This window comes from Salvelinus namaycush, chromosome 23 (genome assembly GCF_016432855.1).
Source record: "Salvelinus namaycush isolate Seneca chromosome 23, SaNama_1.0, whole genome shotgun sequence".
Classification (NCBI taxonomy): Eukaryota; Metazoa; Chordata; class Actinopteri; order Salmoniformes; family Salmonidae; genus Salvelinus; species Salvelinus namaycush.
Window position 1 is genome coordinate 42,807,072 of NC_052329.1, and position 12,161 is coordinate 42,819,232.

General features: G+C 44.3%; 1 protein-coding gene across 1 annotated transcript in view; it reads left to right on the top strand.

Annotated features, from left to right (window-relative positions):
* mindy4b (MINDY family member 4B) overlaps positions 1–11,571 on the top strand; it is a 28,405-nt gene extending 16,834 nt beyond the window's left edge. Inside the window, exons 9-12 of the mRNA XM_038961900.1 lie at positions 9,603–9,675; positions 9,950–10,126; positions 10,860–11,040; positions 11,429–11,571. Of these exons, the coding sequence (XP_038817828.1) occupies positions 9,603–9,675; positions 9,950–10,126; positions 10,860–11,040; positions 11,429–11,571 (574 nt within the window). The remainder of the gene's footprint in view (positions 1–9,602; positions 9,676–9,949; positions 10,127–10,859; positions 11,041–11,428) is intronic.
* The last annotated feature ends 590 nt before the right edge of the window (positions 11,572–12,161 follow it).

Below are 12,161 nucleotides of genomic sequence, written 5' to 3' on the forward strand. Positions count from 1 at the left end.
TCTACAATTTTGTTTCTGGTGTCCTTTGACAGCTCTTTGGTCTTGGCCATAGTGGAGTTTGGAGTGTGACTGTTTGAGGTTGTGGACAGGTGTCTTTTATACTGATAACAAGTTCAAACAGGTGCCATTAATACAGGTAACGAGTGGAGGACAGAGGAGCCTCTTAAAGAAGAAGTTACAGGTCTGTGAGAGCCAGAAATCTTGCTTGTTTGTAGGTGACCAAATACTTATTTTCCACCATAATTTGCAAATAAATTCATTAAAAATCCTACAATGTGATTTTCTGGATTTTTTTTCTCATTTTGTCTGTCATAGTTGAAGTGTACCTATGATGAAAATTACAGGCCTCTCTCGTCTTTTTAAGTGGGAGAACTTGCACAATTGGTGGCTGACTAAATACTTTTTTGCCCCACTGTAAAAGCGATGACAACTTACCAACATTACGACCATGACTATGTCTTTCCCGAAGCGGATCCTTTGTTCGGACCTCCACCCTGGACATGGGATCTTACCCCAGAGGCCGACCCAAAACAACGCAGTCGCCGCAGGAGAGGCAGAACGGAGATGCCTACTGGTCAGACTCAGAAGGCGAGCACACCATCCACCGCTCCCGAGCATATTACTCGCCAATGTCCAATCTCTAGATAACAAGGTGGACGACATTAGGGCACGAGTTGCCTTCCAGAGAGACATCAGAGATTGCAACATTCTCTGTGAAACATGGCTCACTCGGGATATGTTGTCAGTCAGTACAGCCACCCGGGTTTCTTCATGCATCGCGCTGACAGAAACAAACATCTCACTGGTAAGAAGAAGGGCGGGGGTGTATGCCTTCTGATTAACGACTCATGGTGTAATCACAACAACATACAGGAACCAAAGTCCTTTTGTTCACCTGACCTAGAATCCCTAAAATCAAATGCGTACCGCATTATCTTCCAAGAGAATTATCTTCGATTATAGTATAGTACACAGCCGTGTATATCCCCCCCAAGCAGATACCTCGTCGGCCCTGAAAGAACTTCACTGGACTCTATGTAAACTGGAAACCATACATCCTGAGGCACCATTTATTGTAGCCGGGGATTTTAACAAAGCTAACCTGAGAACGAGACTTCCTAAATTCTATCAGCATATGGAATGCGCGACACAGGCTGCTAGCATTTTGGATCATTGCTATTCTAACTTCCTCGACGCATACAAAGCCCTCCCCCACCCTGCCTTCGGCAAATTGGACCATGACTCCATTTTTTTGCTCCCAACCTATAGACAGAAACTAAAATAGGGAACGCCCGTGCTCAGGTCTGTCCAACGCTGGTCTGACCAATCGATTCCATGCTTCAGGATTGCTTCGATCACGTGGACTGGGATATGTTCCGGATAGCCTCAGACAACAACATTGATGTATACGCTGACTCGGTGAGCGAGTTTATTAGCAAGTGCATCGGAGATGTCGTACCCACTGCGACTATTAAAACATTTTCTAACCAGAAACCGTGGATTGATGGCAGCATACGCGCAAAACTGAAAGCGTTAACCACCGCTTTTAATCATGGCAAGGCGACTGGAAACATGACCGAATAAAATCAGTGCAGCTATTCCCTCTACAAGGCAATCAAACAAGCAAAGCATCAGTATAGAGACAAAGTAGAGTCGCAATTCAACGCCTCAAACATGAGACGTATGTGGCAGGGTCTACAGTCAATCACGGATTACAACAAAAAAAAACAGCCCCATCGCGGACATCGATTAAACAACTTCTTTGCTCGCTTTGAGGACAATTCAGTGCCACTGACACGGCCCGCTACCAAAGCCTGTGGGCTCTCCTTCTCCGTGGCCAACGTGAGTAAAACATTTAAACGTGTTCACCCTCGCAAGGCTCAGACGGCATCCCTAGCCGCGTCCTCAGAGCATGTGCAGACCAGCTGGCTGGTGTGTTTACGGACATATTCAATCAATCCCTATCCCAGTCTGCTGTCCACACATGCTTCAAGATGGCCACCATTGTTTCTGTTCCCAAGAAAGCTAAGGTAACTGAACTAAATGACTATCCCGTTGCACTCACTTCTGTCATCATGAAGTGCTTTGAGAGACTAGTCAAGGAGCATATCACCTCCACCCTACCTGATACTCTAGACCCACTCCAATTTTCTTACCGCCCCAATAGGTCCACTGACGATGCAATCGCCATCACACTGCACACTGCCCTATCACATCTGGACAAGAGGAATACCTATGTAAGAATACTGTTCATTGACTACAGCTCAGCATTTAATACCATAGTACCCTCCAAACTCGTCATTAAGCTCGAGACCCTGGGTCTCCACCCCGCCCTGTGCAACTGAGTCCTGGACTTTCTGACGAGCCGCCCCCAGGTGGTGAAGGTAGGAAACAAAATCTCCACCCCGCTGATCCTCAACACTGGGGCCCCACAAGGGTGCGTTCTCAGCCCTCTCCTGTACTCCCTGTTCACCCATGACTGCGCGGCCATGCACTCTTCAAACTCAATCATCAAGTTTGTAGACAACACTACAGTGGTAGGCTTGATTACCAACAACGACGAGACGGCCTACAGGGAGGAGGTGAGGGCCCTCGGGATGTGGTGTCAGGAAAATAACCTCTCACTCAACGTCAACCAAACAAAGGAGATGATCGTGGACTTCAGGAAACAGCAGAGGAAGCACCCCCCCCATCCACATTGACGGGACAGTAGTGGAGAAGGTGGAAAGTTCCTCGGTATACACATCACGGACAAACTGAAATGGTCCACCCACACAGACAGAGTGGTGAAGAAGGCGCAACATCAATTTGGCTTGTTACATAAAACACTCACAAATTTTTACAGATGCACAATTGAGAGCATCCTGTTGGGCTGTATCACCGCCTGGTACGGCAACTGCACCGCCCTCAACCGCAAGGCTCTCCAGAGGGTATTGCAGTCTGCACAACGCATCACCGGGGGAAAACTACCTGCCCTCCAGGACACCTACAGCACCTGATGTCACAGGAAGGCCATAAAGATCATCAAGGACAACAACCACCCGAGCCACTGCCTGTTCACCCCGTTATCATCCAGGAGGCGAGGTCAGTACAGGTGCATCAAAGCTGGGACCAAGAGACTGAAAAACAGCTTCTATCTCAAGGCCATCAGACTCTTAAACAGCCATCACTAACACAGAGAGGCTGCTGTCAACATATAGACTCAAATCTCTGGCCACTTAAATAAATGGACTTAAGGTATCACTAGCCACCTTAAATAACGCCACTTTAATAATGTTTACATATCCTACATTACTCATCTCATATGTATATACTGTTCTATACCATCTACTGCATCTTGCCTATGCCGCACGGCCATCACTCATCCATATATTATATGTACATATTCTTATTCATCCCTTACATTTGTGTGTGTATAAGGTAGTTGTTGTGAATTTGTTGGATTACTTACATTTAAGTCATTTAGCAGACGCTCTTATCCTTACTTGTTAGATATCACTGCATTGTCGGAACTAGAAGCACAAGCATTTCGCTACACTAGCATTAACATCTGCTAACCATGTGTATGTGACCAATAAAATGTTATTTGATTTAAGATAGAGTAGCTAGTCTGTCTAACTTACTTGATTGATAGCCTGAAATAGGTTCCCATTCTCCCAACCTCCTCCAAGAAGCTATCTGGGCTAACTAAAGCCAACTTCATAAAATTGCTAGGTGGCTAGAAGTATTAGAGAGAAACAACAACAAATGTAGTATGTGTGTGTGTATATATATACACTGCTCAAAAAAATAAAGGGAACACTTAAACAACACAATGTAACTCCAAGTCAATCACACTTCTGTGAAATCAAACTGTCCACTTAGGAAGCAACACTGATTGACAATAAATGTCACATGCTGTTGTGCAAATGGAATAGACAACAGGTGGAAATTATAGGCAATTAGCAAGACACCCCCAATAAAGGAGTGGTTCTGCAAGTGGTGACCACAGACCACTTCTCAGTTCCTATGCTTCCTGGCTGATGTTTTGGTCACTTTTGAATGCTGGCGGTGCTTTCACTCTAGTGGTAGCATGAGACGGAGTCTACAACCCACACAAGTGGCTCAGGTAGTGCAGCTTATCCAGGATGGCACATCAATGCGAGCTGTGGCAAGAAGGTTTGGTGTGTCTGTCAGCGTAGTGTCCAGAGCATGGAGGCGCTACCAGGAGACAGGCCAGTACATCAGGAGACGTGGAGGAGGCCGTAGGAGGGCAACAACCCAGCAACAGGACCGCTACCTCCGCCTTTGTGCAAGGAGGAGCAGGAGGAGCACTGCCAGAGCCCTGCAAAATGACCTCCAGCAGGCCACAAATGTGCATCGGTCTCCTCAAACGGTCAGAAACAGACTCCATGAGGGTGGTATGAGGGCCCGACGTCCACAGGTGGGGGTTGTGCTTACAGCCCAACACCGTGCAGGACGTTTGGCATTTGCCAGAGAACACCAAGATTGGCAAATTCGCCACTGGCGCCCTGTGCTCTTCACAGATGAAAGCAGGTTCACACTGAGCACATGTGACAGACGTGACAGAGTCTGGAGACGCCGTGGAGAACGTTCTGCTGCCTGCAACATCCTCCAGCATGACCGGTTTGGCGGTGGGTCAGTCATGGTGTGGGGTGGCATTTCTTTGGGGGGCCGCACAGCCCTCCATGTGCTCGCCAGAGGTAGCCTGACTGCCATTAGGTACCGAGATGAGATCCTCAGACCCCTTGTGAGACCATATGCTGGTGCGGTTGGCCCTGGGTTCCTCCTAATGCAAGACAATGCTAGACCTTATGTGGCTGGAGTGTGTCAGCAGTTCCTGCAAGAGGAAGGCATTGATGCTATGGACTGGCCCACCCGTTCCCCAGAACTGAATCCAATTGAGCACATCTGGAACATCATGTCTCGCTCCATCCACCAACGCCACGTTGCACCACAGACTGTCCAGGAGTTGGCGGATGCTTTAGTCCAGGTCTGGGAGGAGATCCCTCAGGAGACCATCCGCCACCTCATCAGGAGCATGCCCAGGCGTTGTAGGGAGGTCATACAGGCACGTGGAGGCCACACACACTACTGAGCCTCATTTTGACTTGTTTTAAGGACATTACATCAAAGTTGGATCAGCCTGTAATGTGGTTTTCCACTTTAATTTTGAGTGTGACTCCAAATCCAGACCTCCATGGGTTGATAAATTTGATTTCCATTGATAATTTTTGTGTGATTTTGTTGTCAGTGTAACAGTATAACTTTACGTCTGTCCCCTCGCCCCGACACGGGCGCGAACCAGGGACCCTCTGCACACATCAACAACGGTCGCCCACGAAGCGTCGTTACCCATCGCTCCACAAAAGCCGCGGCCCTTGCAGAGCAAGGGGCAACACTACATCTAGGTTTCAGAGCAAGTGACGTAACTGATTGAAACGCTACTAGCGCGTACCCGCTAACTAGCTAGCCATTTCACATCCGTTACACTCACCCCCCTTTCAACCTCCTCCTTTTCCGCAGCAACCAGTGATCCGGGTCACGGCACCAATGTAACAGTATAACTTTACGTCTGTCCCCTCGCCCCGACACGGGCGCGAACCAGGGACCCTCTGCACACATCAACAACGGTCGCCCACGAAGCGTCGTTACCCATCGCGCCACAAAAGCCGCGGCCCTTGCAGAGCAAGGGGCAACACTACATCTAGGTTTCAGAGCAAGTGACGTAACTGATTGAAACGCTACTAGCGCGTACCCGCTAACTAGCTAGCCATTTCACATCCGTTACATCAGCACATTCAACTATGTAAAGAAAAAAGTATTTAATACGAATATTTCATTCATTCAGATCTAGGATGTTATTTTAGTGTTCCCTGTATTTTTTTGAGCAGTGTATATATACTACCGATCAAACGTTTTAGAACACCTACTCATTCAAGGGTTTTTCTTTATTTTTTACTCTTTTCTACATTGTAGAATAATAGTAAAGACATCAAAACTATGAAATAACACATATGGAATCATGTAGTAAGCCAAATTATTTAAACAAATCAAATATTTTACATTTGAGATTCTTCAAATAGCCACCCTTTGCCTTCATGACAGCTTTGCACACTCTTGGCATTCTCTCAACCAGCTTCATGAGGTAGTTACGTGGAATTCATTTCAATTAACAGGTGTGCCTTCTTTAAAGTTAATTTGTGGAATTTCTTTCTTTCTTAATGTGTTTGAGCCAATCAGTTGTGTTGTGACAAGGTAGGGGGGGGTATACAGAAGATATCCCTATTTGGTAACAGACCAAGTCTATATTATGGCATGAACAGATCAAATAAGCAAAGAGAAATGACAGTCCATCATTACTTTAGGACATGAAGGTCAGTCAATGCGGAACATTTCAAGAACTTTGAAAGTTTCTTCAAGTGCAGTAGCAAAAACCATCAAGTGCTATGATGAAACTGTCTCTCACGAGGACCGCCACAGGAATGGAAGACCCAGAAGTTCATTAGAGTTACCAGCCTCAGAAATTGCATCCCAAAAAATTCTTCACATAGTTCAAGTAACAGACACATATCAACATCAACTGTTTAGAGGAGACTGTGTGAATCAGGCCTTCATGGTCGAATTGCTGAAAAGAAACCACTACTAAAGGACACCAATAAGAAGAAGAGTCTTGCTGGGCCAAGGAACATGAGCAATGGACATTAGACCGGTGGAAATTTGTCCTTTGGTCTGGATCCAAATTGGAGATTTTTGGTTCCAACGTCCGTGTCTTCGTGAGACGCAGTGTGGTTGAACGGTTGATCTCTGCATGTGTATTTGACACTGTAAAGCATGGAGGAGGAGGTGTTATGGTGTGGGGGTGTTTTTCTGGTGACACTGTCTATGATTTATTTAGAATTCAATGCTGTGACGGCCCTGAATTTGTCTGAACCGTCTCAGTGCTTCTCCTTCCAATAGGAGGCTTCCCCTTTAATTCCCAATTAAATAGCCAGCATCAGCTGCGCAAAAGTGGGTTTTGTGATGGTGGTGAGAATGAGGATGTGTTCAACCCTCACCTCCGAAGCTTTTTCACTCCGTTTGTTTTGTTGTATTTAAAAGTGTGCTTTGCAGCCTTGTCTCAAGTTTAACCAGGATCGGATCCACTCATTGCTTCCTTTGGACTACACATCTCAGTTGGTCTCCGCTGGTTCTTCATGGCCTTTCTCCTCTGTTGGCGAATTGGATTGTCTGACTGACCGACTGACTACATGTTTTTTGCATACGGTATTTTATTTGTTTTAGTGTGATGTATACCATGATGATTTGTGGTCAGTTGTAGTTGGCGTTTTGAGATTTGATACTCTTTATGGTTGTGTGGTAAAATATTTTGATTGTAGGATTGAGACTGGGTTTACGCTATACTTTTATGAATGGACAAACATTGGGTGACTAAGGTCACTTGAGTTCCCTGAACTCCTTTACCGGGCTGGACTCTTTTAGGCCCGAGGTACAGGACTTTTCTGGAGGAACCAGAGCTCATTATTTGTTATATTATTGTGTGTGTGTGATCATTTATGTTGCTAATACAACCCATGCAAAAGAATACAGTTGTTTTGAAGTTATTTCCAATATTTTAAATGTTTATGAAAAGTGTATGTCCGTCCTGACTTTTACACGAGTCCTTTGTATTGGTGTAGACTTGACGGACCAGACGGGACTCATTCCCTCCCAAATCAAAAGGAGAAATCAATATTTTCTCTGGTAAGCACAACCTACCTGGCACCTCTACAAACAATAACCTCAAGTCATACCGTTACAAGGCACACTTAACCAGCATGGCTACCACAGCATTCTGCAGCGATACGCCATCCCATCTGGTTTGGGCTTAGTGGGATTTGTTTTTCAACAGGACAATGACCCAACACACCTCCAGGCTGTGTAATGGCTATTTTACCAAGAAGGAGAGTGATGGACTGCTGCATCAGATGACCTGCCCTCCACAATCCCCCGACCTCAACCCAAATGAGATAGTTTGGGATGAGTCGGAGCACAGAGTCAAGGAAAAGCAAGTGCATATGGGAATATGTGGGAACTCCTTCAAGACTGTTGGAAAAGCATTCCAGGTGAAGATGGTTGAGAAAATGCCAAGAGTGTGCAAAGCTGTTATCAAGGCAAAGGGTAGCTATTTGAAGAATCTCAAATATAAAATATATTTAGATTTGTTTAACACTTTTTTTAGTTACTACATTATTCCATATGTGTTATTTCATTATTTTGATGTCTACACTATTATTTTACAATGTAGAAAATAGTAAAAATGAAGAAACTCTTGAATGAGTAGGTGTTCTAAAGCTTTTGACCGGTAGTGTGTGTGTGTATATTTTAACAGGACAATTATGTCTGAGCCATGGACATGCCTAACTTCAATAAGCAAGATTAAATTCACTATTAATAAGACCTAAAAAGACAGAATCATTCACTAATAAAATGAAACAACTTTTTAAATAGGCTATGTCTAAATACAGTTTCAGGCACCATATTGGCTCCCCGTGGGCATATAATATTAAGACAACTTAGTCTATGGAGGGTTTTACGCACATCCATACTTTTCACAGGAGCTGGAAAAATATCCAAGATAAAGGGGTAATGTACACTCCCCATTATACTGCTCCCAAATAAATATACAGTATAGCCTAACATCTGCGTTGATATGGCTAGTAATGACTTTACCACATGAAAGGTAAACAAACAGGCAAATATAGCCTACAAGTGGATTCAGCACCACGGACAGCAATCGGAATTCCCACAATTTGACAGTTACTGTAGGTCCAAAAGAGGAAAGTGGAAGATGCATTTGTTTTTACAAAATGATAAATGAAAAACAATAAGCAGTCTCTTTAAATAACTTGATGTTCCTAAACAGGCTTCTTATAGTGCAGTCACTGACACCTTTCATGCAAAGGGTATCACATATTATGACTCTTCACAGAAGCTGGACAAATATGAATGTCCAATATACTGTAAGTAAAAAAGGTAAATGCAAACTGTTTTGCTGCTTGTGATGTTTTTATAAAATGGGTACTATGTGCGCCTCCTCTGGCAAAATGAATGCCTTAACCTTATTGCGTTACCACTAAGACCAGCTTCTGGTCGACCTTAAATATTCCTAGTTGCGCTGACTGAAATTGGCATATTGGCGCACATTTTTAAGGTCACACCTCACATATTTCCAAGTTTCTTCTTAAGTATAGAGTTTTGTGAATCTGGGCCCTGATGTTACAGGTAAATTGCCGAGCCTGGTGTAAGGGGTGAAAAATGCTAGTGTGCCAGTTTTTACATGACGAAATTGCAAACTAACGTGCGTTTGACACTTGCGACTCCTTAGCGACAGCCACAATGCACCAACCATTTAATGATAGGTGCATCGTGGTTTGTGAATAATTCAGGGAATGTAAAGACAGTTAGTTAATACAGTATGTTCCATGTAAGAAAGACTTTGTGGCGTTACACACCACCCTGACAACAATATAATTGACTAATCTTGACATTTTCTATTAATCTCATTTTTTGGAGAGAAAAGACTTAACTCACTAACTAAATCAAGGCATCTTGTTTGAAAGGTTGAGGGAGGATCTTGACTGTACCACCTCTCACTTGCTCCATTTGAGCCTTGGCAACTTTGTGTGTCGTCAGGTAAGTGTGAAGAGTGTTTCTTTGTGGGCCATACTCTTGCTTGTGGGCTTCATGTAGAAACAACACCTTGCTTTATCAACAGTTGCACAGCAGTTTAAAGGAGCCTACTTTATGACCTCCCTCAAGATAGACCTCCTGGCATAAATGTGTTATTGTGCAAAAACGGATTCCAATATATCTTTATATACAGTAAATTGCTATTGCTTTGTATTGGAATATGGCTTAGCCATCACACAAGCATCATGCGTCTGCTGTGTCCCTATGTATTCACCAGGCACTGATGAATCTGCTGCTAACGGGCCGAGCCAGTCCCAATGTATTCAATGGAACTCTGCAGTGTGGTGACGACGGCAGCCCTCTGGAGAAGCCTCTACACGGGGTCCTGGCTCGCAGCGCCGTAGGCTACCTGCACTGGAGCCGCGAGCTGATGGAACGTACAAAGCTGCCCATGGTACAGTAACAGTGCCTTCCTGTCTTTTCGTAACTGCTGCTAATCTCAGCACCCAGAACCGAATCTCGTGCGCACTCGCCAGCTAATTATTAATTTTGTCACGAGACACTAACCTGCTGCTGACACTGCATCTACAGCTCTACAGTCTATCTGTTCGCCTGTCTGCCTGCCTGTCAATCTTTGATCTGTTGATCAGCATCACTCTTCCAAAGTTAACATGGTGGTCCCACAGGCACTAAACTGTCCATGCTTTCTTAGCCCGTCCTTTGATATTTCATTAGTCATTTAAGGGCTGAGGCTGAGCTACTAGAAATGACTCAATAGATCTCCTAGATCAGTGTTTCTCTATACCTGGTCCATGGCCCGGCACCGGTCCTTAGGATGTTGCTAATCGGAACCCCAGATGCTTAGTTGACACTGATTTTGTCAGTTCTACAGTGTTCATTTTGATCTGCAGTCCTCCAAAGAGGCAGCATCATAGCTTGCTGGTCCCTTGCACCAAAAAAGGATGAGATGCACTGCTCTAAGCCGATATCCATAAAGCGTCTCAAAGTAGGAGTGCTGATCGAGGATCAAGTTTGCCTTTTTAGACCAGGTCTCCCCAATTTAAACAAAGCTTAAGGCTACATGGACATGGGGGACCTGATCCTAGATTAGCACTCCTACTCTGAGACGCTTTGTAAATATGGGTCCAGGTGTAGATCTCTCATCTATGCCCTATGGCGCCCTCTAGGTTGGAAGCATGCTGAAAACACCAAGGTTGCCAATTTGGGTGTGCAGTATCAATGGCACCTACAGCGTCCTCTTCAGTCCCAACCGCTCCCTGCTCTCTGACTGGAAGATGGAGCACCTGTTCCACATGTACTTCTACAATGGCCAGCCATCGCAACAAAGCACAGCCCTGCTGACCATCGGTAGGGTGGACTACATGTACCTGTATCTGACTACCATTTGATATATTCACATACATGTACCCCTCAGTATCAATATTGAGTATAATATAATGTGTAATGTGAATTTTATTGCATCTTAATAATCTATAGGTCTAAGTGATTACACTTTTGCTTATCAAAGCTAAATGATGGCTTGAGTGTCATCTCACAAATAACAATGGGCATAGGGCCCAGAATTATTCCCTGCTTACTATTAATACTATTATATATATACTATTATATAATATATTATTATTAGCTTATTCAATCCTCTCAGATCTATACAAGTGCCTAGAGGTTAGGGGCTAGGGGTTGATTTGGGATTCAGCACTCGTGTCTTTACTGTTAATTAACACCTCTCTTGTTACAGACACTCACTCCCACCACTGGGAAGTAGGGATCAAGGACACCCAGGGAGACCCAGAGAAGAGGTTTCCCTCTGTAGAGATGGCCGTTAGGACCAAATGGGAGGGAGCTGCCATCGACTGGAACGGAACCATGCCTTTTTTCTGACCAGGGAAGATACTTGATGATCGTAATGTTCTGGATTCCTAATCATTTTTTTAATGCATTCGTTTGTCTGGTTTGAAGGCGTCCTTATGCTACCAACCCATTCAAGAAAGCCACTAAATGTTCAGTTCCAGCCGAAAACACAAAAAGTGTGTTTGCAACTTTTACAGCTTAGGCCGGGATTCAATCCTATCATGCTTTGCGGAAATGCACCATTTAATGGCTATATTCCTGCGTTCACAGTAAACACTGCATATACAGTATGTCAGCTCAATCGGAAATTACCTTTAAATGGAGCGTTATCGATAAAACGCGATCGGATCCCGGTCATAGAAAGATAAGAGGTCAATGTAAAGAATTTCTTACTGTGTAATATTTGTCAGGCATTCTATTGTACTTTTTTACAAGATGTTCTGTAAAATAGAACTATACTTTCAATGTTGTTGACCATCATAGGTTTTTGCTGTGACATGCACTGTCAACTGTGGGACCTTTTATAGACGGTTGTGTGCCCTTCCAAATCATGTCCAATCAATTTAATTTACCACAGGTGTTTTTTTTCTATTTAACCTTTATTTAACTGTGTACTCCAA